Source organism: Vipera ursinii, assembly GCF_947247035.1.
Source record: "Vipera ursinii genome assembly, chromosome: 7".
In the NCBI taxonomy this organism is placed as follows: domain Eukaryota; kingdom Metazoa; phylum Chordata; class Lepidosauria; order Squamata; family Viperidae; genus Vipera; species Vipera ursinii.
In genome coordinates, this window is record NC_139521.1 from 21819002 (window position 1) to 21844647 (window position 25646).

At 47.1% G+C, this 25646-nt stretch overlaps 1 protein-coding gene across 1 annotated transcript in view; it reads right to left on the reverse strand.

Moving 5' to 3' along the window:
- Positions 1-208: 208 nt before the first annotated feature.
- PROM1 (prominin 1) overlaps positions 209-25646 on the reverse strand; it is a gene marked incomplete at its 5' end in the record, with an annotated part of 294047 nt that continues 268609 nt past the window's right edge. The window contains 2 exons of the mRNA XM_083366948.1: positions 209-1785; positions 23846-23961. Of these exons, the coding sequence (XP_083223074.1) occupies positions 1680-1785; positions 23846-23961 (222 nt within the window). The 3' untranslated portion in view covers positions 209-1679. The remainder of the gene's footprint in view (positions 1786-23845; positions 23962-25646) is intronic.

Below are 25646 nucleotides of genomic sequence, written 5' to 3' on the forward strand. Positions count from 1 at the left end.
CTGAAGCTAGGAAAGCATCCTGCTCCTTCACACATGTCGACTTCTTCTGATTCATATCATAATTGAGCATGGTCAATGATTTCACACGTCATCATGGTTTATTATGGATGCCAATGCCCACCAGCACAACTGGAACAAGTTGCTTAAGCAGAATCCATTTACTTCTGATACATGACGAAGTTTTAATCTTATTTACCAACTTCTCCCATTTAAAACAAATATCAATCAAGACTTTATTTAAATGAAAGACACTGTCAGATTAAAAACAGGAATGCGTTAAATCTACAATATTGAAAATATGTGTGTATATGTGTATATAAACACACACAAACAACAGATACACCCAACCCTCTTATGTATTCTACATACTGGTTAGCTTGAAAAAGTTGCCCTACTACTGAAAAACTTGCTATGGTCAATGGAGTACAAGTCATTTTTAAACCCTGGTGTTGGGCAAAAGTATTGAATTACATGGTTTACCCTGACTGCACAGATTGTATAATTAAATGATGGGTGCACATCAATTGTCCAATTTTTAAGTAACCTAGAATTATTGTTATTAGAATTCAATTCTAATTTGGAAAATCTGGTGATCCCCCAAAATGGATGATTGTACATGTAGGAACAAATTCTCAGTATTATTGACATATACCACAATATTTCTTCATGTTCTTCCTGCAATTGTCATCTAGTAGTACTGGCCCCTCTTCATAATTGACAAATTGTTCATACTCCCTTCCATTGTTCAAAGACAATGGTGTATCACAGTTTATTACTTTACACACCTGAAAATGAGAGTCATGCCTTTGGTAATGTCAGTTAGCCACTGCAAAGCAGTTCTGAGATTCTCTGATGCTTCTCCTTTAAATATCACATATCCAAGCTCAACACAGCCTCTGTGACTCAGAAGATGCATAGGGAACATGGTGGAGATTTATAATAGTTAGATATTTTACCTAAGTGAGTTAGTGGTTGTCTTCTGGTGCATCTAATCACTTTACTGAAGCTCCAGATAGGTTTTTTTGGAATATCTCTTCTCATATTACAAAAGATCCCCACTGCTTATTTGTCTTTCTGTATATTCAGAGACAGACAAATCAGCCATACATTGCCCTCCTCACATAGATGTATGTTTCAGCTTAACAGCAGTACTGTCTTAAATAAGAATTCAGAAAAAGTAACCATTATCCTTCATTTACATTCATATTTCTGAAAACAGCACAAGAGATGATTCATAGTTCCATAGTTGCTTTTCCTTTCTTCATTTTTAACAGTACCAGAGAAATGTTGATCACTTTGAACAGGTTGCTTATGAAAGATAACAAGTGTTCCTTAAAAGTCTGTTACAAGACAGCTGTAAAAAAACCTCAGGTACAAAAGTCTCTGCATTTAAATGCATTTTCATGTAAACATATTTTTATATAGCATACAAGCATCATTGGATATTTTAAGAAGAACCTAATTCATTTTGAACAGGCTGTTCAGGTGAAGCAAAAGGAAAATAAAATTAGGACAATATCTAGTTAGACCTGTTTCATTTAATTTATATGATACAAGAAAAAAAATGAAAATGATTTTATGAAACAAGAACAAACCCCATAACTGATATTTTTTAATGGTTTCTTGGCAGCAAAAACCCAGACCAGGTGGCCTGATTGCCATTAAGATCACTTTATGACCTAAGATTCAGTAATTCTTTTTAATGTCAAATTAGTTTGCTGTGCTGTCCTCAAACAGGATGATTCAGCTGTGATTTTCTTGAGGAGAAATTGTTGTTTCCAGAAGCTGGAAAGAAAGTCAGAAGATAAAATTCAGAGTTCTTTCAGGATTGTCCCATTACAAGAGAGTAGAGGTTAAATCTGATGGTGGAAATGTGAGCATAACTGGGCTGGGGTGCAGCCATTTTTAGGGTCAGGAATAGGAAGGGGCTTTTAATCTTTCTAATATGACAGAACGTTGAAAATAAATTATATCAAGAGACCTAGGCTTGTCTATCAGTTTGTCCTTCCATTGCATGAGCTTTCACTCAAAACTGAATTTCTAGGGCCAAAGTTGACATGGTAGACAAAGCCAATGCAAGGAAAAGCAGATCTAAAGATGGGCTGGATGAGTTTAGAGAAGATCATCCTCATTGTCATTGTCATCCCCCAATGCCTCTCCAACAGGAAGGCAGATTCTCTCTCCCTTCTTCCATCTGGAGCTTATGCAGGTGGCCCTAGGCTTCCCAGTGCACTTAAACACACATGAAATGAAAGTACACTCAAAGGTGAAAATAGCCACCACTATAAAGGGTTGAAAACTATTTAGGTAGCCTTGCCCCACAACATTTGCATCCATCTTTTAAGGCCATCAAAATTTAAACAGATAAATAAGCCATGCAACTTACAGTTAATAGTTCCAGTCTGAGTTACCACTGTTCCACAGAGCTAAGGGGGGGGGGGAAATCCACAAAAACATAAATTTGTATGGAGATAACTACATAAATATGATAAGTCAGGAACAATACAATATAGAAACTGAACAGTTAAAAGAAGCTTTTATTACCCAGTTTTATTCCAATTTCTAGATTGGGAATGCAGCCACAATGAGGCCATGCATTTGTGATCAGAAAAGGCACCAGGGTATTGAGACCTTGACTTTTCTTCATGAACAAAAATATAATCCTCTAAGAATTGAGAACAAGAACATGCATATTGGGGGGGGGGAAGATAAGGAGTGACTAGGGGAAGAGAGTGAAGGTTATAAAGCTCTGGTATGAAGGATTGGGAGAAAAGTGTTCCAGAGCTGATCTTTACACTATCTCTAACATGTACCTCAAAATTCCTTCAGCACAGATATTGTGTAGTGGGTCCGACGCAAGAGAGACGCCAGCCAGTGTGTGAGTTCAGCTCTTTATTGGAAGGGGAAGTGAACTGAGGAATGAGGGCTACCTGGCCTCCTTATATACCTGGCCAGGTAAGCTAACAGCCAATGGGGTTGGCCCTAGGTTTCCCGCCGAAACTGTCCAGGCCAACGCCCCCCTGATGGCTGTTGCTATGCAGATTCCTGCATACATAACACCCCTCCCCCCTTAGAGAAGACCCACATAACAACAACAACATGCAACTACTATAACTATGAGTATACATATAAAAAAACCAGTGGTGTCCTTGTGTGAGGGTCACTTCCACACATAGTCCGACAGGTAGGCTGGTGTCCTGTGTGGACAGGTGGATCGTCTGGGTGTGCTTGGCCCCTGGGCTTGGACCGTGGGTTCCTGAGGCCTTTGTGCAGGGCTGCAAAGAGCCGGCATCAGGAAGTCCTCCTCCTCTGGTCCCTGCCCTGTGACGTCCTCAGCTGGGTTGACCCCTCCTGGAGTGTGGTCCTCCTGTTGATCGTGTGCGTTGAGTTCAGGGACGTGTGTGACGCGCTCAGGGGCGTGTGTGACGTGCTCAGGGACTCTTCCTCTGAGCTGATCAATGTGTCGCCTTATGCGTCTGTCCCCCTCCACCCCTACAATATACGAAAGGGGTCCTGTTTTCCCGACCACTGTCCCTGGAACCCAAGGATGTCCAGCCCCATAGTTCCTTGCCCAGACCAGGTCCCCCAGGTTGAGGACCCTGTGTGTGGGTGATGATGGCAATGGTGATGGTAGTGATGCTGGTGGTGATGGTGATGATGGTGATGATGGTGATGTTGCCCTACCGGTTTCGGCTGCTACCCGGTCTGGGTGTAGGCGGTCCAGCTTGGTGATGAGGCGCCGTCCCCATCGCAGTTCTGCTGGGCTCTTGCCGGTAGCCACGCATGGTGTTGTGTGTTGGGCTAGTAAAAATTTGGCCAGTCTGTGGTGCCAGTCCCCGCTGATGATGCGCCGGAGTGCGTCTTTGGTCGTCCTTACCATCCGTTCGGCCTGCCCATTGGTAGATGGATGGAAAGGCGCAGAGGTGGCGTGCCTAATCCAGTTCGCCTTCAAGAACGCCTGGAAATCAGCAGCAGTAAACTGAGGCCCATTATCAGACACAATTACGTCGGGGAGGCCGTGTGTGGCAAAGAGAGCTCTGAGCACCTGGATTGTCCTCCCCGAGGTCATGTTGGGGACAGGGACTACCTCTAACCACTTGGAGTGGCTGTCCACCACTACGCCATGGACCTGACGCAGGTAATTCATGGACCAACCTATGAGGGAGGCCACACCCTTGACTTGGTTTTCTTATCTGGTCGGTGGTTAGATGATCTTGGTGGGGGCTCCCCAATTGGTATGCCCCTGTCATGGACCGATCATCATCTCCTGCGGCTGGTCTTCCGTTTTGCCACTCCCCACCGTGGGGTTGTTGAGCCAACTAGATGGTTCCGCCCCAGGCGCTTAATGGACCCTGAGAGGTTTCAGGCAGCGCTGGGGGCCCCACCTGCCTCCCCAGCTCACAGCTCGGCGGATGCCTTAGTGGAGGCCTGGGAAAGGACGGCCACGGAGGCACTTGACCGAGTTGTACCCTTGTGGCCCCTGACCCGGCGCAGATCCCAATGGGCTCCATGGTTTTCCGCGGAGCTCCGGGAGATGAAGCGTCGGAGACGGGGCCTAGAGAGCGTCTGGAGGTCCACCCGATCTGAATCCGACCGATTGCGACTAAGAACCCATATTAGGTCTTATCTCGCTGCGATGAGGGTAGCGAGATCTAACTATTTCGCTGCCCTCATCGCGTCCGCAGATAATCGCCCGGCCGCCCTGTTTAGGGTGACCCGCTCCCTCCTCAACCAGGAGGTCAGTGGGGATCCCTTGCAGGGGCGTGCCGAGGAATTTAGTCAACATCTGTCGGACAAAATCGCTCGGATTCGGACCGGTTTGGACTCCGACTGGGCAGTATCGGACGATCAGGACACGAGTGATCTTGTCGATGTCATCTGGGAGGAGTTCGATCCTGTGACTCCGGAGGAAGTGGACAGGATCATGGGGAGGCTGAGCTCCACCACATGTTTATTGGACCCGTGCCCTTCCTGGCTGGTTTATGCAGCCCGGGAGGGGACACGAGGCTGGTTCCAGGCGGTTATAGCTGCTTCTTTGAGTGAGGGCAGTTTTCCCGCCGCCTTGAAGGAGGCGGTGGTGAAAGACCTCTCCTCAAGAAGCCTACCTTGGATCCGGCTGTTTTGAATAACTTTCGTCCGGTCTCCAACCTTCGCTTTCTTGCGAAGGTTGTTGAGAGTGTGGTGGCGCATCAGCTCCCTCTGGTCCTGGATGAAGCGGATTATCTAGACCCGTACCAATCGGGCTTCAGGCCTGGGTACAGCACGGAGACGGCATTGGTCACGCTGGTGAATGATCTCTGGAGGGCTCGGGACAGAGGATACTCCTCTGTTCTAGTCCTATTAGACCTCTCAGCGGCTTTCGATACCATCGACCATGGTATCTTGCTGCGGCGTCTCAGGGGATTGGGAGTGGGAGGCACGGTTCTTCAGTGGTTCTCCTCCTATCTCCTGGGACGTTCGCAGTCGGTGTTGACGGGGGGGCAGAGGTCGACCGTGAGGCCTCTCGCTTGTGGAGTCCCTCAGGGGTCGGTCCTCTCGCCCCTTTTGTTCAACATCTACATGAAACTGCTGGGTGAGATCATTCGTGGTTTTGGAGTTGGGTATCATCAGTATGCTGATGATACCCAACTTTTCATTTCGACCCCAAACCACCCCAGTGATGCCCTCGACGTGATGTCCTGGTGCCTGGAGGCGGTCCGGGTCTGGATGGGGAGGAACAGGCTTCGTCTCAACCCCGACAAGACGGAGTGGCTGTGCGTACCGGCATCCCAGGATATTCAGGATATCCCACCCCTCATTATGGGGGGTGAGTCATTACCTCCTGTAGATAGGGCTCGCAACTTGGGAGTCCTCCTAGATTCACAGCTCTCTTTAGAAGACCATATTGTAGCTGTAACTAGGGGGGCGTTCGCCCAGGTTCGCCTGGTGCGCCAGTTGCGGCCCTATCTAGACCGGGATGCCTTGCGCACGGTCACTAATGCGCTCGTGACCTCTCATCTTGATTACTGCAACGCTCTCTACATGGGGCTACCCTTGAAGACCACTCGGAGGCTCCAGCTGGCACAGAATGCAGCCGCGAGAGTTGTGTCGGGGGTTTCCCGATACTCCCGTGTTACACCTTTGCTCCGCGAGCTGCATTGGTTGCCAGTTGTCTTCCGGGTGAGGTTCAAGGTGTTGGTAATGACCTACAAAGCCCTCCATGGCATGGGTCCAGAATACCTTGGGGAGCACCTGCAGCCGGCGTCAACTTCCCTCCGCCCAGTACGCTCCCACAGAGAGGGCCTCCTCAGGGTGCCGCCGGTCAAAGAATGCCGACTGGTGGCCCCCAGGGGGAGGGCCTTCTCTGTGGGTGCACCGGACTTATGGAACCATCTTCCGGTAGAGCTCCGGATGGCGCCCGACCTCCGCTCCTTCCGGCGCGACCTTAAAACCCATCTCTTTAAGGAAGCGGGCCTGGCCTGAGGGGATGGGGTGGGTTTGTTATTATGACTTTAATTTTAAATTTGTACTATGGGCATTGTTTAATCATGTTTTAATAATTTTAACTTTTGTATCTGTCTTTTATGTATTGCCCTGTTAACCGCCCTGAGTCTCTTGAGAGAAGGGCGGTATATAAATTAAATAAATAAATAAATAAATAAATAAATAAATAAATAAATAAATAAAAATAGTTGACCCTGGAATGGCCCCGCATAGTCAATGGTGTGTGTGTGGCCTCCCACCGGTGTACTGGTGCATGTGGCACTTCTGGCCTGGATCTCTGGCACGTATAACAGGCCTTGACCCGATCCTCAACCTCCTTATCCAACCCGGGCCACCAGAGGTAGCTCCTAGCCAGTGCCTTCATCCTGACCACCCCCGGGTGCCCTTCGTGTAAGGAGTCCAATACCCTGGCGCGTAGTGCGGGTGGAATGATGACCCTGCTACCCCAAAGGAGGCACCCTTTGTGTGTGGAGATTTCATCGTGTCTAATGAAATAGGCCTGAAACTCTGGTCCCGGGGATTTGTCCTGCCACCCTGTGCAAACCCATGAGTGCACCCTGCCCATGATGATGTCTGTGGCTGTGTGGCTGGCAATGTCCTTGGCAAGAACTGGGCACTCGGGTAGTTCCTGAAGGGCTAGGATCAGTGTGGCTGGTGCTGGGTCTGGGTCGTGTGTGTCTAGGGGGAGCCTACTTAGACCGTCTGCGTGGCCCATCTCCTTCCCTGGCTTGTGTACCAGCTTGCAATTGTATGCTGCAAGGAAGATGGACCACCGGAGCATCCTGGGGGACAGAATCTGGGGGGTTTGCCTGTCTGTGGTGAACAGGCCCAGGAGTGGTTTGTGGTCCGTGAAGACAGTGAACTCCCTGCCATATAAGTAATCGTGGAATTTCTTGATTCCTGCCACGATTGCCAGGGCTTCTTTGTCTATTTGGGCGTAGTTTCTTTCTGCTCCAGACAGTGTCCTAGAATAGTATGCTATGGGGACTTGTGCCCCGTTGGGCTCAAGGTGGCTTAGGACAGCGCCCACACCATAAGGGGATGCATCGCAGGTGATACAAATGGGCTTGGACTCGATGAAATGGGTTACTGTGGACTTGTCCGACAGCAATGCCTTCAGGGCCTTGAAGCTCTGATCATGGGTGGCCGTCCAGGCCCATGTTGCCTGTTTGTCTAGCAGCCTGTGGAGCGGTTCAGCGATGGCTGCCTTGTGTGGGAGGAATGTATGGTAGAAATTCAGCAGACCCAGGAATGCCTGAAGCTCTGCTTTGTTCTTGGGTGTGGGTGCTAGTTTGATGGCCCTCACCTTGGATTCTGTGGGGTGGATTCCCCTGGCATCTATTCTGAACCCCAAAAATTCTGTGGAAGGAACGCCTATGCTGCATTTTTCCTTTTTGAGTTTGAGGCCAGCTGTGCGCAGCCTTGCCAGCACTTCCCTAAGCCTCCCTGCCAGTTCCTCTGCTGATGCTCCTGCGATCAGGATGTCATCAAAATAGGGGCAGACTCCTGGAATGCCCTTGAGTGTCTTTTCCATAACCTCCTGGAAAATGCCGGGAGCAACGCTGACTCCAAACTGCAGCCTGTTCACCCGGAACGCCCCCCTATGGGTTACTATGGTTTGGATGTCAGCTGTTTCCCTAGTGACCGTGAGTTGCTGGTACGCCTGTGCAAGATCGAGCCTTGCAAAAATGGCGCCGCCTTGGAGGGAAGCGAGAAGGTGGCTGACCGCGGGAACCGGGTAAGCGTGCGGGTTTAGGGCGTGGTTCACCGAGCACTTATAGTCGGCGCAGATCCTTATTTCCCCGTTGGATTTGAGGGGGGTCACGATGGGGGTTTCCCACTCCCCTCCATCTACAGGCTCTAAGATTCCCTGGGCCACCAACTTGTCTAGTTCGCGCTCGATTTTGTGTTTGAGCGCAAACGGGACTCGCCGCGGCCGGACCCTAACGGGGGAGATGTTCGAGTTAAGCTTGAATGATATGGGGGCCCCGGTGTACTTGCCTAATGACCCATCGAAGACGTCGGCGAACTCCCAGCAAACGGCCTCAACGGAGTCCCCCTGGATCCGATGGATCCCGGATACTGAGATTCCCAGGGCCTCAAACCAGTCCAGCCCGACCAGGCTGGCTCTGCGGCCCTCTACCACTACAATGTCCAGGTGCCCTTCGCGACCCTTAAACCCCACTGAAATGGTGGCCTCCCCCTTCACCTTGACTGGCGAATTCTGAAAATCGGTCAGGTTTAATTTAGTAGGCCGTAATTTAATCCGTTGCTTGCTCCGGCTAATTATGTGGTTAAGGGTCTCGTCCAAAATAATCGAGACCGCTGATCCGGAGTCAAGCTCCATGCTGCAAGGGACACCTTGCAAACGGATTGTTAATCTAATTTTGGGTTTGAGCAGCCGGCGGCTACCCGTGTGGTTAATGGCCAGCCGGCTCTCGACATAGCCAATTTTTGTTTTGGTGGGGGCCCCAGTACCTACGAACAGTGGTTCCTCCGGCTGCAGCTCGTGGATCTCCTCTCAGGGGCGGCGGCTACGGCAGACAGCGGCTATGTGGCCTGTTTTCTTGCAGGCCCGGCACGTGGCGGACCGGAACTTGCAGAGGCTGCGCATGTGGTTCCCACCACACCCTGCGCACCTCTGGGGAACGGCAGTGTTGCTGGGAGGCCTGGGCCTGTCTGGGCGTCTGGCTCGCTGGTCGGGGGTCGACTTCCGCTGGAGGAGGTCGATGCTCAGGTCGTCCTCCTCTGTGGCCCCTTGCCGGTGGACGCTGGTTGCCTGGTTGCCGGGCCGGGTTCCCTGGCAGGCTTGGACGGCCCCGCAGGCCGCTTCGTGGGCTAGGATGGCGTCCTCGGCTTCCTGGAGAGATACCTCCTCTCTTTCGAACAGGCGCTCCTGCAACCGCCTGTCGCGTAGGCCGCAAATCAGCCGGTCCCGTAGTCGCTCCTCCAGATTTGTGAACCTGCAAGCGACGGCAGCTTCCCATAGGGCGGCGAGGAAGTCGGCGCCGGTCTCGTCGGGGCGCTGGTCCCTTTTCTCGAATTGTGACCGTGCGGCCACCTTGGAGCGCCGGGGCCTGAAATGTGCGTTGAGCCTGGCCACGAGGTCTCGGTACGCGACGGTGTTGATGGCCTCCTGGGGGAACAGGTTCGTGGCGACTTCCAGCAGCGCTGGTCCCCCAAGGCAGAGCAGGGCGACCGCCTTTGCACCGTCCTCCGATATCTGATTGAACCGCATGTACAGTTCAACGTGAGCCAGGTAACGGGTCCAGGTTTTGGGGCAGCGGGTCTCGAATTTGCCGGGTTGTCCGGCTCTAGCCATGGTGGCAGTTGGTCATTGATGTGGTGCTTGGCGTTGCCGGTTCGGCTGGCGGTCATGGGGGGAAGAAGGAAAAATGCCTTTCCCTTCAGCTCACGAAGCGTTTCCCCAGTGACTTCAGCTCTTGGTCGGCAGCGATCCCATCCTCGTCGCCACTATTGTGTAGTGGGTCCGACGCAAGAGAGACGCCAGCCGGTGTGTGAGTTCAGCTCTTTATTGGAAGGGGAAGTGAACTGAGGAATGAGGGCTACCTGGCCTCCTTATATACCTGGCCAGGTAAGCTAACAGCCAATGGGGTTGGCCCTAGGTTTCCCGCCGAAACTGTCCAGGCCAACGCCCCCCTGATGGCTGTTGCTATGCAGATTCCTGCATACATAACAACAGATGTCTGTGGTACGATTTTTGACAATGGAAAAATGAAAGGAAATGGATGCTTGAAAGAATGCTAATTGATTTTCTAACATGCTTTCAACAGATTTCCATATCAATATTTGTCAGAACCCACTCCAATCCACATCTTAGGAAAGAAAAATTCTTGGAGACAAGATTGTCCAAGCAGGACATAGATGATAGAGAATATAATAGACAGGATCTGAAAACTGTCTCACAGATCGATATTTTTAAAGTGTCCACAAGCAAAACCCCACCCCTCAGTCCATTTGGTCAGTCTCGGATCAGTCAAGTCTCAGGTTTCAAACCCCTCGTGGGAAAGGGAGAACTATCAGAACATTTGCAGCACAATTACTTCCTCCCCTTCATATTCCATCCAGAGATACAAGCCAGAATTCCCACCACCACCTTTCTTGTTTGCTCATAAATCAGTGAGGGAGAGGATTCCTTTCATTGGCAAGAGCCAGAATTCTCCCCACCCCCTTTCTTAGTTGTTCATAGTTCAGAGGGAGAGGGTCCCTTTCATCGGTCTTTTTGGGATGGCCAACAGGCAGGCTGAATAAGCAAAAAGTTACATCTAAGGGAAAGAGATGGGGCAATAAACTCCCCTGTCTTCTCTTTCCTCCTTGGGAATGGCAGAATCCAGTAGGCGGGGTGATATTTGGGTTTGCACAGAGAGGGAGTTAGAAATGAAATATAAATGGATTCTGACAATATCCCTACAGAAGACAACTTTTCACTTATGGATTTCTCAATGTCTATTAATTTTTAATATTGTGATTTGTGAGAGAAGCAGATTTGGAATTTGAAGAATTCTGGACAGACCTCCTCAATTTTAGAAATTGGCACTTCACTGCAAAATTGTCCATGATAATTGTGAAATGGGGTGGTCTTCTGTTTTCCAACCTTTCCCCTAGTTCAGGGGTGTCAAACTCAATTTCATTGAGGGCCGCATCAGCATTGCAGTTGCCCTTGGTGGGCCAGGTGGGTGTGGCCAGGGTGGGCATGGCCTACTGGGTGGGCGTGGCCAGCTCTACATCATTTGCATCAAGGGTGCCAATGGGGGCCTGGGCAGGAGTGGGACAGATCTGAGGGTCTCTGGCAGAAGATGGGACCAGGGCAAGTGGGCATGAGCCTTGGTGGAGCAGTGGGCTAATGCCTCCTTAAGTAACACCAGCTGCCTGCAATTAGTGCAGGTTCGCATCCCACCAGGCTCAAGGTTGACTCAGCCTTCCATCCTTCCGAGGTAGGTAAAATGAGGACCCATATTGTTGGGGGCAATAAGCTGACTTTGTAATAATGCCGCTTGTGTGTGTGTGTGAAAGCCCTAACAAACAGGCATATACATAGAATGAAGGCTACTGCTAAGCTTGTAAGCCGCCCTGAGTCTTCGGAGAAGGGCGGGATATAAATGTAATAATAATAAAAAAGTGCTAAGGCATGATCCACTGGAGGAGCCTCACTGTTCCTGTCAGGCCTTGGGGGGGGGGTTGGACGGTGGCATGGAGGTCAAATGCCCAGCCCAGCCGTCAAGAACCCACGGCACTAAGCCCAGCCCCACTTCCCCAAGGGGGCACCCAGCTGCACTTACCTCCTCAAGGCTGTTGCTGCTGTGCTTGCTCTCCTTAGCCAGGTTGCTCATGATGGGTACGAGGGCAAAGTCAAGAGGGAGGCCCACTCCCTCTCCATGGGAGGAGACCTGGCTTTGTACCCAAAGCTTCCTTAGCAATAGGATTGGAGACCCCCCCCCCCAGGATAGGCCAGGAGGAGGGGGCAAGGGGATGGTGAAAGGGCAGCAGGGCAGGACTAAGGCAGGACTTCCCTCAGACCCTCCCTCTCCCTCCCTCTCTCCCTCCCTCTCTCCCTTCCTTCCTTCCTTCCTTCCTTCCTTCCTTCCTTCCTTCCTAGAACAGAGTGGTAGGAAAATATTTGAGATGAGGGAGGGAGAAAAACAGGCAAGAAACGCAGCTGGGGAAGTGTCATCCTTCGTGAGAAATGAAGAAATGCACCATTGCCTGGAAGTGGCTAGCACATGGCCCTCGCCTACTTCACATATCCGGCTTGGTGGGCTCTGGGGGAGGGGATGCCATGAGCAGTGTGAGAGTCAATGTTACCTGCGCAATGCTGCCCAGCCCCCAGCCTGCCTGGTTTTGGCAGGCAGTGGGGCACTTTCCTGACAGTGCTGAGAGGCTGAGCCGGGTGGCACGAATCTGAAGAGAAGCGCAACACTGCCCAGGCCCTAGCCTGCCCAAAGTAGGCAGGGTCATATGCTGGCCACTTCCAGGTTATGGTACATTTCTTCATTCCTCACAAAGGGTGATACCTCCCCAGCGTGCACCCAGGGGGCAGTGCCAATGTGGCATGGGCCAGTCCCTCACTGTTTCCAGCCGGCCTTGGGGAGCTAAGACTGAATGTCTTTCAGCATAGATGGCCACCACGAAATTGTACATTGGCTTCCAGCTGGCCTGGGCTGGGGCCAAGGCAGCGGGGGCCGTTCCCTCACTGTTTCCAGGAAGGCTCCGCAGGCCACATGAAACCACTTCGCAGGCCGGATCCGGCCTCCGGGCCTTGTGTTTGACATGTCTGCCCTAGTTCCTTAGAAAATATTGCTGTGGAAATTTGCTTTACTTTAAAATTTACTTTATTTATGCTGAAGGAACATATTAGAGATATTGCTATTGCTAGGAGTAATTAAACTCTCTGAAGGTACTTAAGGTTAAAAAAAATAATGTTTTCTTAAAATATATTCCAAAAGTTTGTAATCTTTCACTCTATAAAGCAATTAGGACATATTGCCATTGGACTGTGGTAAGAAGCCTGATCAAATGCTCATCAAAGGAATAATGGTATCTTAGATTTTAAATGTTGGCTACCATGAAATTTGTCAACTATCAGCCTTGGAATCAGCTCAGAAATTAGCCAAGATAATATGATCCTATCTGGTTTAATTCCTTGTTTAAAAATTGCATTATAATATGACATGGGCAAAAAACTTTGGGCGCAATGTAGAATTAGAAAAATAGCAAAATTTATGGGAAAGAAATTATAAAATAACAAAGGAAGCTACCTATAAAGAAAATTTATATAAAATGTTTAATAGATGGCATTTACCATCTACAAAATTAGCAAAGATGTTTAAAAACATGTCTAGCAACTGTTGGAAATGTAGGCAAAAGCCAGGCATGTACTACCCAACTTTGGTGGACATGCCCTAAAGCAAAAAAATTCTGATCAAAAATACATATGTGGTTTTAAGCCAGAACTATTTCTTTTAGGTATAATCACAGAAAACTATGATAAAAATGTACATATTTAATATTACATGTACCAACAGCAGCAAGAATTACATTTGCACAGTATTGGAAAAATGAAGACACACCAACGGAAGAAGACACATTTAGGAAAATTTTGGACTGTGCACAATTGGACAGGCTTACATTGAAAATGAAAATGAAAGAAGAAACAAAATACTTTAAAATGTCAAGGCTGCTATCATCGAATGTTATTGCTTGACAAGAAATGAAGAAGTAGCTATTTCATATGTTAAACTTGTGTATTGCTTTAAAAGATTTAGTTTAAGAGGGGGAATGAGTAGGATTGCACCTTCAAGGCCATCTCTCTAACTAAAGAAGATAAGGCCTTGGAGAGTTTTCTAACAGAACGGAAAGTGATTCTTTAAATTAATTGGAGAATATGATTAATGACAAAATTAGAAAGGTGGAGAATTGTGTTTTAATATATTGTGCAAGGGGCAGAGATTTCAGATTCCAGCTTCCTTTGAGCAAGCATTTGCCGGTGTATTAGGCTAATAAAGGACTTTTAAGGTAAACAATGCCTCAGAGTCACTTGAAAAGCCCATACATCGGAAACTTGACATCAAGATGGAATCCACACTACTTTTTAAACTAATTAGGGAGTCCCGACCTCCCATCACTGTCTCCAAGTTTGGGAGGCAGTCTGGCAATGAGTTGGGGAAGTTCCCATAATGGAAGGAGTAAAATTGCCTGAAGCCAGCTCCTCGGCACCAGCAGCCACCCCAGTGGGGGAAGGGCCAGCGAAGAAGCTGGAAGGGAAAGAATTTCAGCAATCCTCCCAGCTGGGAGCTAGAACCAAACAACCAGAAGAATTGGACTGGTCATCAGAGTGGATTAAGCACAGCGGAGACTCCAGGCACCTTGGAGCAGCCAGGTCAGCTGAGATTAAATACTTGGGTGAGTGAAAAATCCTGTCTGCAGATCAGACTGCCTGCTAGACCCAGGAGTCCCCTGCCAAGCCCCCCACACTCATAGAGACAGAGGACCCCAGCCTGGGGACTCTGCAGTGTTGGGAGGTTGGGAGGCCCCCACAAGTGCATCCAGTTTTGGTCACCACGATGTAAAAAAGATGTCAAGACTCTAGAAAGGGTACAGAGAAGAGCAACAAAGGGGGACTGGAGGCTAAAACATATTGGGAATGGTTGCTGGAATTGGGTATGTGTAGTTTAATGAAGAGAAGGGTGAGCGGTGACATGATAGCAGTGTTCCAATATCTTAGGGGCTGCCACAAAGAAGAGGGAGTCAAGCTATTCTCCAAAGCACCTGAAAGCAGGACAAGAAGCAATGGATGGAAACTAGTCAAGGAGAGAAGCAACCTAGAACTAAGGAGAAACTTCCTGACAGTTAGAACAATTAACCAGTGGAACAACCTGCCTCCAGAGGTGGTGAATGCTCCAACACTGGAGGTTTTTAAGAAGAGACTGGACAGCCATTTGCCTGAAATGGTATAGGGTTTCCTGCCTGAGCAGGGGGTTGGACTAGATGACCTCCAAGGTCCCTTCCAACTTATGATGATGATGATGATGATGATGATAATGATGATGATGATGATGATGATTTTTATTATTATTATTATTATTATTATTATTATTATTATTATTATTATTATTATTATTATTATTATTATTATTATTAGAAAGGCCAACAACCTCTGAGTTTGCCCCAGCTAATAGAAGCCTTGCAACAGCTGGGGGTGGTGCAGAAGCCTGGAGATCAGGAGCTGGTGAGAGGACGACAGCAAGGGTGGCAGCAGCAGGATCCAAACATGCAACCCCTGAACGTACAGCAGGATCAGTGGGGCCAGCAGCAGGGGGGGGCCCTGGCAGTAATTAATCAGCAACCAGAGTGGGGCCAGTAGCAACTGGAGACACAACACCAGTGGGGGCCCTGGCAGCCAGTGAATCAACAACCAAGGGGGGTGACAGCAGCAATGGGGGCTCCAGCAAGCAATGATGAGCCCACCCTTCAGAGCAACCTTTGATAGGGACCCAGAAAAACTGATTATTTTCTTCAACCAAGTATGCTCTCACTTGAATCGCTGGGGTCACTCTTACCCGGACCCGGGTACGATGGTTGATGTGATTGCATCCAACCTAGAGTGAGAAGCATCTGAATGGTTGAACAATTTATATAATGAGCAGGCCCCTGAATTGGAGGACCCCCACCTTTTCCTCCTGGGGCTCAGGGAAAGATTTGAGGACACATCCATTGCCCTCAAAGTAGAAGAACAAATCCATAAGATAAAGCAAGCTGGCCGGCCTGCCCTAGAGTATGTGTGGGAGTTTCGAAAGATGGCAGATCAGATAGAGAGATGGCCTGAGCAATCAATAATTCATCTTTTAAGAGAAGGATTAGACCACCACCTTTCTCAGGCATGTATCTACCGAGCTGTACCCAACCACCCGTGTGAATGGCACCAGGCAGCAGTGAAATTAGATGTCCAGCTCACTCACCCACTATAAAAAACCTCCCCCATCTGAAGCTGTGCCAAAACCAGGATCCAGATGGCTACCACCCCCTTGAAAACCCCCAACGACTGCTACTGACAAAAGACCTAGACCACCTACATGTCTGCCAATCAAGTGCTTTCAATGTGGACAGCAGGGACATCGAGCAGCAAACTGCCAGTTCCTTACCCACAACAGCAGAGTAGACCAGAACAAACAATGAGGAAGAAACCCACACAGCAGCCATCGAAAGAAAAGTCCAACTGGGCCACCCAGGAGCCCGTTACCCAGGTTACGTCCCCCACCCAGGAGGATGCTGGCCCACCGACTGGACCCACCCCCACTTTACCCAGTGTTGACAGCGATGATGAAGGGGAGAACGACCCGATGGATCTGTCCTTTTTGTAAGGGGGGGCCGGATGTCAATGCTGCTAACATCGAATGTTATTGCTTGACAAGAAGTAGCTATTTCATATGTTAAACTTGTGTACTGCTTTAAGAGATTTAATTTAAGGGGGAGGGACGAGTAGGATTGTACCTTCAAGGCCATCTCTAACTTAAGAAGATAAGACCTTGGCGGGTTTTCTAACGGAAGGGAAACTGATTGTTTAAATTAATTGGAGAATATGATTAATGACAGAATTAGAAAGGTGGAGAATTGTGTTTTAATATATTGTGCAAGGCGTGGAGATTTCAGATTCCAGCTTCCTTCAAGCAAACATTTGCCAGTGTATTAGGCTAATAAAGGACTTTTAAGGTAAACAATGCCTCAGAGTCACTTGAAAAGCCCATACGTCGGAAACTTGACAATGGCTGTCCAATCTCTTCTTAAAAACATCCATTGATGGAGCACCCACAACTTCTGAAGGCAATCGTTCCACTGGTTAATTGTTCTCACTGTAAGGAAATTTCTCCTTAGTTCTAGGTTGCTTCTGTCCTTGATTATTTTCCATCAATTATTTCTTGTCTTGCCTTCTGGTGCTTTGGAAACTAGGTTGACCCCCTCTTCTTTGGTGTAGCCTCTCAAATATTGGAATACTGCTATCATGTCACCCCTGGTCCTTCTTTTCACTAGATTAGACAAACCCAATTCCTGCAACCATTCTTCATATATATCAGCCTCCAGCCTCCTAATCATCTTTGTTCTTCTGTGCACTCTTTCCAGAATCTCAACATCTTTTTTATAGTATGGTGAACAAAACTGGATGCAGTATTTTAACTGTGAACTTACTAAGTCTTTATAAAGCTGTACTAATTACTTCACATGATCTTGATTCTATCCCTCTGTTAATGCAGTGTCAGAATCCATTTATATTTCATTTCTAACTGCCTCTTCTGTGCAAAACCCAAATCTCACCCTTCCCTGGATTCTGCCATTCCCAAGGAGAAGAGGGAACAAGCATTTCACTTCCTTCCTTAATTGGAACCTTTGTGTATCCCCCTGTCTGCTATCCATCACAATATAACCAATTACCCCTCTTATCTTGCGGACAGCTAAGAAAAGGGGTGGAAAGTGAGAGAGGAATGGTTCCGGAATCTGGATGGTTTCTCCAGGTGAAATGTGATGGCGTGGGAATGATCCTGTTTGTCCCATGAGGGGCTTGCCACCTGGAGCTTGGCTGATCTGGAACTGACTGAATGAACTGAGGGGTGCAGTTTGCTTGTGGACATTTTAAAAATATCGATCTGTGAGGGGATTTTTCAGATCCTATCTATTATACCCTCTATCATCTATATCTTAGTAAAAATTCCTGCTTGGATAATCATGACTGCAAGAGTCTTTCTTTCTTAAGATGTGAAGTGGGTTCTGACATGCAGCCTAGGATTGCATTGGCTGTTTTGATGGCTGCAGCACACTGCTGGCTCATATTTAAGTGATCATCCACAAGGAGCCCAAGATCCCTCTAACAGTTACTGCTATTGAGCCAGATTCTACCGATTCCATAACATATTTGGTTTTTCTTGTCTAAGTGTAAAACCATACTTTTCTCACCATTGAATTTCATTTTGTTGGATAGGGCCCATTGTTGAAGTCTGTCAAGATCCTTCTGGATCTTAAGCTATCTTCTGAAGCATTGGAAATTCCTGCCAGCTTGGTGTCATCTGCTAATTTGATGAGTTCTATTTCCTCATCTAAATTATTTATGAAGATATTAAAAAGTACTGGGCCTAAGACAGAACCTTGTGGTATCCCACTGTTTACTTCCCTCCATGTAGATGTAATTCCATTAAGGACTACATGTTAAGTGTGGTTTGTCAGCCAGCTGTAAATCCATTTGGTGGTGATGCTGTCTTCCCACATTTTTCCAACTTACTAGAGGTTGTGGTCTACTTTGTCAAATGCCTTAATGAAATCCAACTATATTATGCCCACAGCATTTTGCTGGTTCACTAATTTAGTCACGTTGTCAAAAAATGAAATGAGACTTGTTTGGCATGATCTGTTTTTGACAAATCTATGTTCACTTCTGGTTATAACTTTGCTTGCTTCTAGATGTTCGCAGATCTGTTGCTATCTTTTTCAGGATCTTCCCATGTATTGATGTTAGGCTGATTTGGTCTGTAGTTTCCTGGATTCATTTTTCCCCTTTTTTGAAGATGGGAACCATGTTAGCTCTTTTCCAGTCCTCTGGTATTTCCCTGATGCTCCAGGATCTTTGAAAGATATGGTTCAATGGTTCCTAGATCATGTCTGATAGCTCGTTCAGAACTCTAGGATGTAATCCATCTGGTCCTGATGATCTAAACTTGCTTACGGTGGACAGGTGTTCTTGTCTATTTTAATCTGTATTCCTAGTCTTTTATTGTTCTGTTTTTGGTAGATTGGACTTTTTTTTCTTTTGTGTGAAGACAGATGCAAATAAGCATCTACCATGTTTCCCTAAAAGTAAGCCGCCTCCAGAAAGTAAGCCCCAGCTTGATTTTCAGGGGGAGGGCTAATATAACCCCCTGAAATATAGGCACACATCTAAAAATCAAGGTAGGGCAGGGGTGGGGTGTGGGGGTGAAGCTGGCCCACACACCCTACACCCTCTTACCTTACTGGTAGGACCACTGAACCCAGGCCTCCCATGCCCCGACACTTGTCAAGCTGTGTGGCTCATCATGCCAGTGCCACCGCTCACAACAGGAGATTTCACAGCATTTTGGGCCATTTCCGTTACTCACAGGAGGACACCACATTGTGCTTTGCACTGTTGCTGCTGCTTGCAGCAAGAAGCTGCATGATGCTTCGGTGCTTCAGGACATTTCCACTGCTCTTGCCAGGATACCGAATGGTGCTTCATGCCATTGCTGCCACTTGTAGTAAGAAGCTGCACAGCTCTGAGGGCCATTGCTGTCGCTCCTGGCAGGAGGCCACACGGCATCCTGCCACAAGCAATGGCAACACTGTGAAGCGCTATGCGGCGTCCTGCCATGAGCAATGGAAATGGCCCAAAGAGCCATGCAGCATCCTGCCACGAGCAGCGGAAATGGCCTGAAGCACCATGTGGCTTCTTGCTGTGACTGGCAGCAAAGGCATGAAGCACCATGTGGCGTCCTGCTGCGAGCAACAGAAACAGCCCGAAGCACCATGCAGCCTCTTGCCACAAGCAGCAGCAATGGCATGAAGCACCATGCGGCCTCCTGCCAACGGCACAATGTGCCACATGGCATCCAGCCACAAATGGTGGCAAGCGGCCACCAAAGAAATCATGTAGTGGCATGACAGATGTCGGTGTGTGGGAGGCCTGGCTGTAGTGGTTCTAAGTTAAGACACCCCCCAAAAATAAGACCTAGTGCCTCTTTTGGGGGCAAAAACAAATATAAGACCGGGTCATGTAATGACCACGTCATACTGGAATTTAATATAATGCAAACACTAACAATAGAAAACAATCCAAACAGTGTCTTAAACTTCAAAAGAGCTGACTTTAACTAACTCAGAGAAAACCTATGAAAGATCCCATGGATGAAAATCCTAAAGGGGAAAACAAGTCAAGAAGCATGGGAAAGTCTGAAAAATGCTATCATAAAAGCCTAGTCCATCACAATACCACTGAGAAAGAAAAACAAGAAAGTCAAGAAGAAACCAGCATGGCTGCACAAAGATCTGTCAAACAAACTGAAAGATAAAAAGGACAAATACAAAAAAGGGAAAGAGGGACACATACCTAAGGTTGATTTTCAGCAGACAGGCAGAACATGCAAAGACAGGAAAGTCAGGTAAGCAAAGGCTCAGAATGAACAAAGACTTGCAACAGAAATCAAGAAAAATAAGAAAAGTTTCTTCTAACATATTAACAACAAGAAAATAGTCAAGGAAACTGTAGGTCCACTAAAGAGAGAAGATGACAAGGAAGTAACAAGCAATAGGAAGAAAGCAGAGCTGCTTAACTCATTCTTTACATCAGTCTTCACACAAAAAGAAATTATAGCACAACATACAAAAAAATACTGCAAAAAGACAAACTAGAAACAAAAATTAAAATAAACAAGAAAATGGTAAGAGAACACCTATCCAACCTTGATGAATATAAATCACTGGGACCTGATGTCAATGCTGCTAACATCGAATGCCTCAGAGTCACTTGAAAAGCTCATACATCGGAAACTTGACACCTGACAGATTATATCCCAGAATTCTGAAGGAGCTGGCAGATGTTATCTCAGAACCATTGCACCACATCTTTCATAAATCCTGTGGACAACGGGGAAGTACCTGAGGATTGGAAAAGGGCTGATGTGGTTCCCATCTTCAAGAAAGGGGAAAAAACAGACCCAGGAAACTACAGGCCATATAATTTAACATCAATACCTGGGAAGATCCTAGAAAAGATGATAAAAAAAAACATATCTGCAAGCAACTAGAAGCAAACAATGTTATAACTAGTAACCAACACAGGTTTGCTAAAAACAAATCATGCCAGACCAATCTTATTTCATTCTTTGATAAAGTAGTAGACCAGAAAAATGCTGTGGACGTAGTATACTTAGATTTCAGTAAGGTATTTGATAAAGTAGACCACAACCTAAAAAAAGTGAAATAAGCTAGAAAATAAGCTAGAAAAAAGTGGAATAGACAACATTACCACCAGATGGATCTGTAGCTGGCTGGCAAACTTTAATGAGTAGTCCTCAGTGGCACTACATCCACATAGAGAGAAGTAAAGAGTGGGGTACCACAAGGTTCAGTCTTAGGCCCAGTGCTCTTCAATATCTTCATCAATGACAGAGTAGGGAATTGAAGGGGAATTCATCAAATTTGCAGATGACACCAAACTGCCAGGAATAGCCAACACCCCAGAAGACAAACTCAGAATCCAAAAAGATCTTGGCAAACTTGAACAATGGGCCCTATCCAACAAAATGAGTTTCAATGTGGAGAAAAGCAAAGTTTTACATTTAGGCAGGAAAATGAAAGGTACAAGTACAGATTGGGCGAGACCTGGCTTAAAAATAGTAACTGTGAGAGGGGTCTTGGATTCCTAGTGGACGTTCACTTGACTATGAGCCAGCAGAAGCCAAAAAACCTAATAGAATCCTGGGTTGTATAAACAGAGGCATAGAATTAAGATCAAGTGAAGTATTAGTACCGCTTTATAAAACCCTAGTGAGACCACACCTGGAATACTGCAGCCAATTTTGATCACCATATCACAAAAAAGATGTCGAGAGTTTGGAAAAAATTCAGAGAAGAGCAACTAAGATGATTAAAGGCCTGGAGACTAAACCATATGAAGAATGGCTGTAGGACTTGGGTTTGGCTAGCCCAGGGGTAGGCACAGCTGGCTCAGGAATTCTGGGAGTTGAAGTCCATGAGTAATAAAAGAGCCAAGGTTGCCTACCCCTGGGCTAGTCTAAAGAAAACAAGAAATAGGGGTGACATGATAGCAGTATTCCAGTATTTGAGGGGCTGCCACCAAGAAGAGGGGGTCACATTATTCACCAAAGCACCAGAGGGCAGGACAAGAAACAATGGCTGAAAACTGACCAAAGAGAGAAGCAACCTGGAATTAAGGAGAACCTTCCTAACAGTGAGGACAATTAACCAGTGGTACAGCTTGCCTTCAATCTCTATATTTAAATCCATTATTTGTTATATTTAAAGCAACAAACTGGTTTGTCCTTAAACCTCTGTATTCCAATTGCTTCTGAAAACTTTTGGGTCTTTGCATGTCTTTAAATAAAGGCAGGGAAACAGTAGTGCTAAACAGCAACCCTAGTAAGAAGAGTCCTGCTGGTTTAGGTTCTAAGTCAGCAAGGCTCATTTAGTACAGTAGTACAGGGCTTTTCAACCTTTTCACCCATTAGGATATGGCAACATCCGATTACCACCAGTCACTTAGCAAGGTGTCAAAAATTTAATGACAAAAAGAAAAAAGTGATGAAGTACAGGTAGCCCTTGACTTACAACAGTTTGCTTAGTGACTGTTTGAAGTTACAATGGCACTGAAAAAGTGCCCCCCAAGCCACAGCTGAGCAAGACACCTGCCTGCCCGCCCAGCGGTGCTCTTCCTCCTGTCTGAGGTTTTCATTGTTGTGAACATTTCTGTTGAGGATTAGCAATGGGGGTGGGGGGTATTTGGTTTTTATTGCCCCCCCTCTGCTGGGTGGTTGCAGCAGGTTTTAATCACTTCACATGACCCTGGGACACTGTGGCTGTCATAAATATGAATCAGTTGCCAAGCATCTGAATGTAAATCACAAGACCCTGGAGATGCTGCAACATTCCAGCTGATTGGTGCTTCTTCTGGGCTCAGAAGCACCAGGATCACTGCCAAGCTCCAGCTGGCGCCTGGCGCTGATCCTGGTGCTTCTGCTGAGCCCTGACAGCCCTGCAGCTCCAGCCATCTCTTGCTCTGGCTTGTGCGGTGCTGCCACCGGTTCAGCTCATTCCCCTCCCCTGCTACCACTTTTCTAGGATGGTCATGTACCACCTTCCAGGTGCATATGTACCACAGGTGGTACCCGTACCACTGGTTGAAAAGCCCTGTCCTAAGCTTCCCTTGCTGTTTTTCCCTTTAAGATTTTCATCCATGGAATCCTTCCCAAGTTCTTTCTGAGTTTGTTAAAATCAGCTCTTTTAAAGTTTAAGACTTTTGATTTTGTTCGATTTTGTTCTATTCCTTGTATCTATACTCTACTGAATTCCAATATGACATGATCACTCTCCCCCAAAGTTCCTGCAGCTTCAACCCCCTTTATCATTTCATCTCTGTTAGTAAGAAGTAAGTCCAGTATATCTGACCCTCTAATTTTCTCCTCTACCTTTTGGATGACAAAGTTGTCAGCTAGGCTTGTAAGGAACATGTTCCATCTCCCACTTGATGCAGTTTGTTTCCCAGTCCATGTCAGGGTAGTTAAAATCCCTCATTGCTACTGTGGTGCATTTCCTTCATACATTAGTTAAATGGTTAGCAAAAGGTTAACCTGTTTCTTCTGCTTGGGTTTTCTTTTTTCCTTAAACCCTAAAACTTCAGGCATGTGTTTTAAAGTCTGTGCATCCTGCAGCTCTTAGAAGCCTAATTTTTCTTACATGATCCAAATCTAATAGCTCAGCCTATCTCATTCTTTCATCCAATTTTGGAGGAAAGTTTAAATAATTCCAAGCAGGGCTTTTTTTGTCATAGAACGCTGAGAACGGAGTTCCAGCACCGTTTTTGGATGGAATCTTGTAGGGTAGGCAAGGCGGGTTGTATGACATGTGTGAGTTCCGGCAGCTTTTTCTTTTACAAAAAAAGCACTGATTCCAAGCAAAAATGACCCAATGAGTTTTTACACCATCACGTTTTTACACCATCACGAGCTAAAAATGCTACAGCTTCCTCTGATAATTTATATATCCATTCAATTTCTATAGCCACACCATCCTGCCAACTGCTTCTCTGACTCATTTTACTCTTACTTACTCATCGTACACGTCCTCGGTATCCATCCTGCGGTAGAATTTGGCTAGTTTCACTGCACAAATAATGGCAGGGATAAGCAAGATACTGCAGCCTCCTAGTCCGAACCAGAAAGCATTCTAGCAGAAAGGAAACAGAACAATTGGATGCATATCTAATCCAAGCTGTTTACAATGCTTCCTTCTCATTCTTTTTGTATGCTTCATCTCAAAGCTATTCATCCTTCACATAGGTAAAAACACCAAACTAGAGTAACTCCAATATTCTAGCAATAATCAAGCAAAACCTCAATTTTAAGAAGGATGAAAATGTATGTTTCAAGGGATGCAGTTGTTCAATTATAGTTTACTAAGTCCTACAATTTAGCAAAGGCATTTACTGCTAATGAGATCAAAGGCCATTCAGTCTTTTCTTGAAATGGAAGCCACCAAAAATGGCTGCAGGAAAGTTTACTTTAGCCTTGAATTCAGTTTCCTTCTTGTTTTGTTTCTCCAGGTGAGCCAGGATGAAGCTTTACCCTGTGGAATCAGAGCTTTACTAGAGATCCCTCTGTGAAAAGGGCAGCCCAAACCAGCCAAACCAGAGGGTCTAGGACCTTCAGGCACAGACCCTTGGCCACACCTTCTTCTCCTCCCACCTTCCACCTCAGCCCATTTACCTCCAGCATTCCTTCTCAGTTGGCCCTCTGCCACCTGTTCATCCTGGACAATAGGATCCTTGCCCTCTGCCTCGCACCCTTTAGCCAGCCCTTTCATCAAGGCACCCTTTGTCCCGGGCCTTTGGCTGCACAGTACAAATAGCCACCAGCCATTGGGTGGCATGGGCAGTGTGTGATGGGTGATTGCTGGTGCTGTGGAGGGGGAAGTGTGTGATGCAAGATTTTTTTAAAAAAGTGCTGCAGCTTTTCCTCAAGTTTTGGGACCTGGTAGCTCTGTCACCAGGACTGGAGGGAGGGGGAGTGGCCAAGGAAGTAGCAGCCGCCGGGGCCACTGGGGGGCAAACAGGCAAGAATGTGTTGGAGGGACCAGGAAGAGAGGAAGGGGCTCCTCCTCCCCTCTTTTTTTTTGAGTTGCCAGCCAAGCTCTTTCTGAAGCCTCCTTGAGGTGCCCATCTGTCGGAACCCATTTCTTGGGGGGGGGGTCTTTTTCCTTTTCTTTTTCTTTTCCTTTCTATGGGTTCTGCCACACTCCTGGGGGGAGGGGGAGACTTTTGGGGAATTGTATGTGTATTACCATCTGCTTAGCTGCTACAATGTATCCTCTCCACTTCTTCTATCTGCTTGCTGTTTGAACTATTCTCCCCTTGATGCCATCCCAGGGTGAGAAAGGAATGTTCCTCCTGCCATCTGGCTTATCTCTTGCTGCGGAAGAGAAGGTGCAAAGACCCAACAATGTTTTCACAGCCTTGGGAACAGGATCTTATCAGCCATGTTCTCACAGTGGACTTAACACCTGGGGATGGGCCCGTTTGAACTGAGCGGATGAACTGTTGGGGTGCGGTTCGCTTTTTGTTCCTTTAAACTATTGATTTGAGTGAGAAAACCTCAGATCCTACCTCTCTATGCCTGCTGTCAACTTCTCCTAATAAAATTTCTTTTGGGGATGAATCTATTCCAAGAGTTCTGCTTTCTTGGGAAGATGTTTTGAAGCGGGTCCTGACACCATCCCTCCCTTCCTGGTCTCCCCCAACACACCCTTGCCTGTCTGCCTCCCCAGTGGTCCCAGTGGCTGCTACTCCCCCTGCCACTCCCCCTTCTCCGGTCCTGGTGACAGAGCTGCCAGGTCCCAAAACTTGTGAAGCAGCC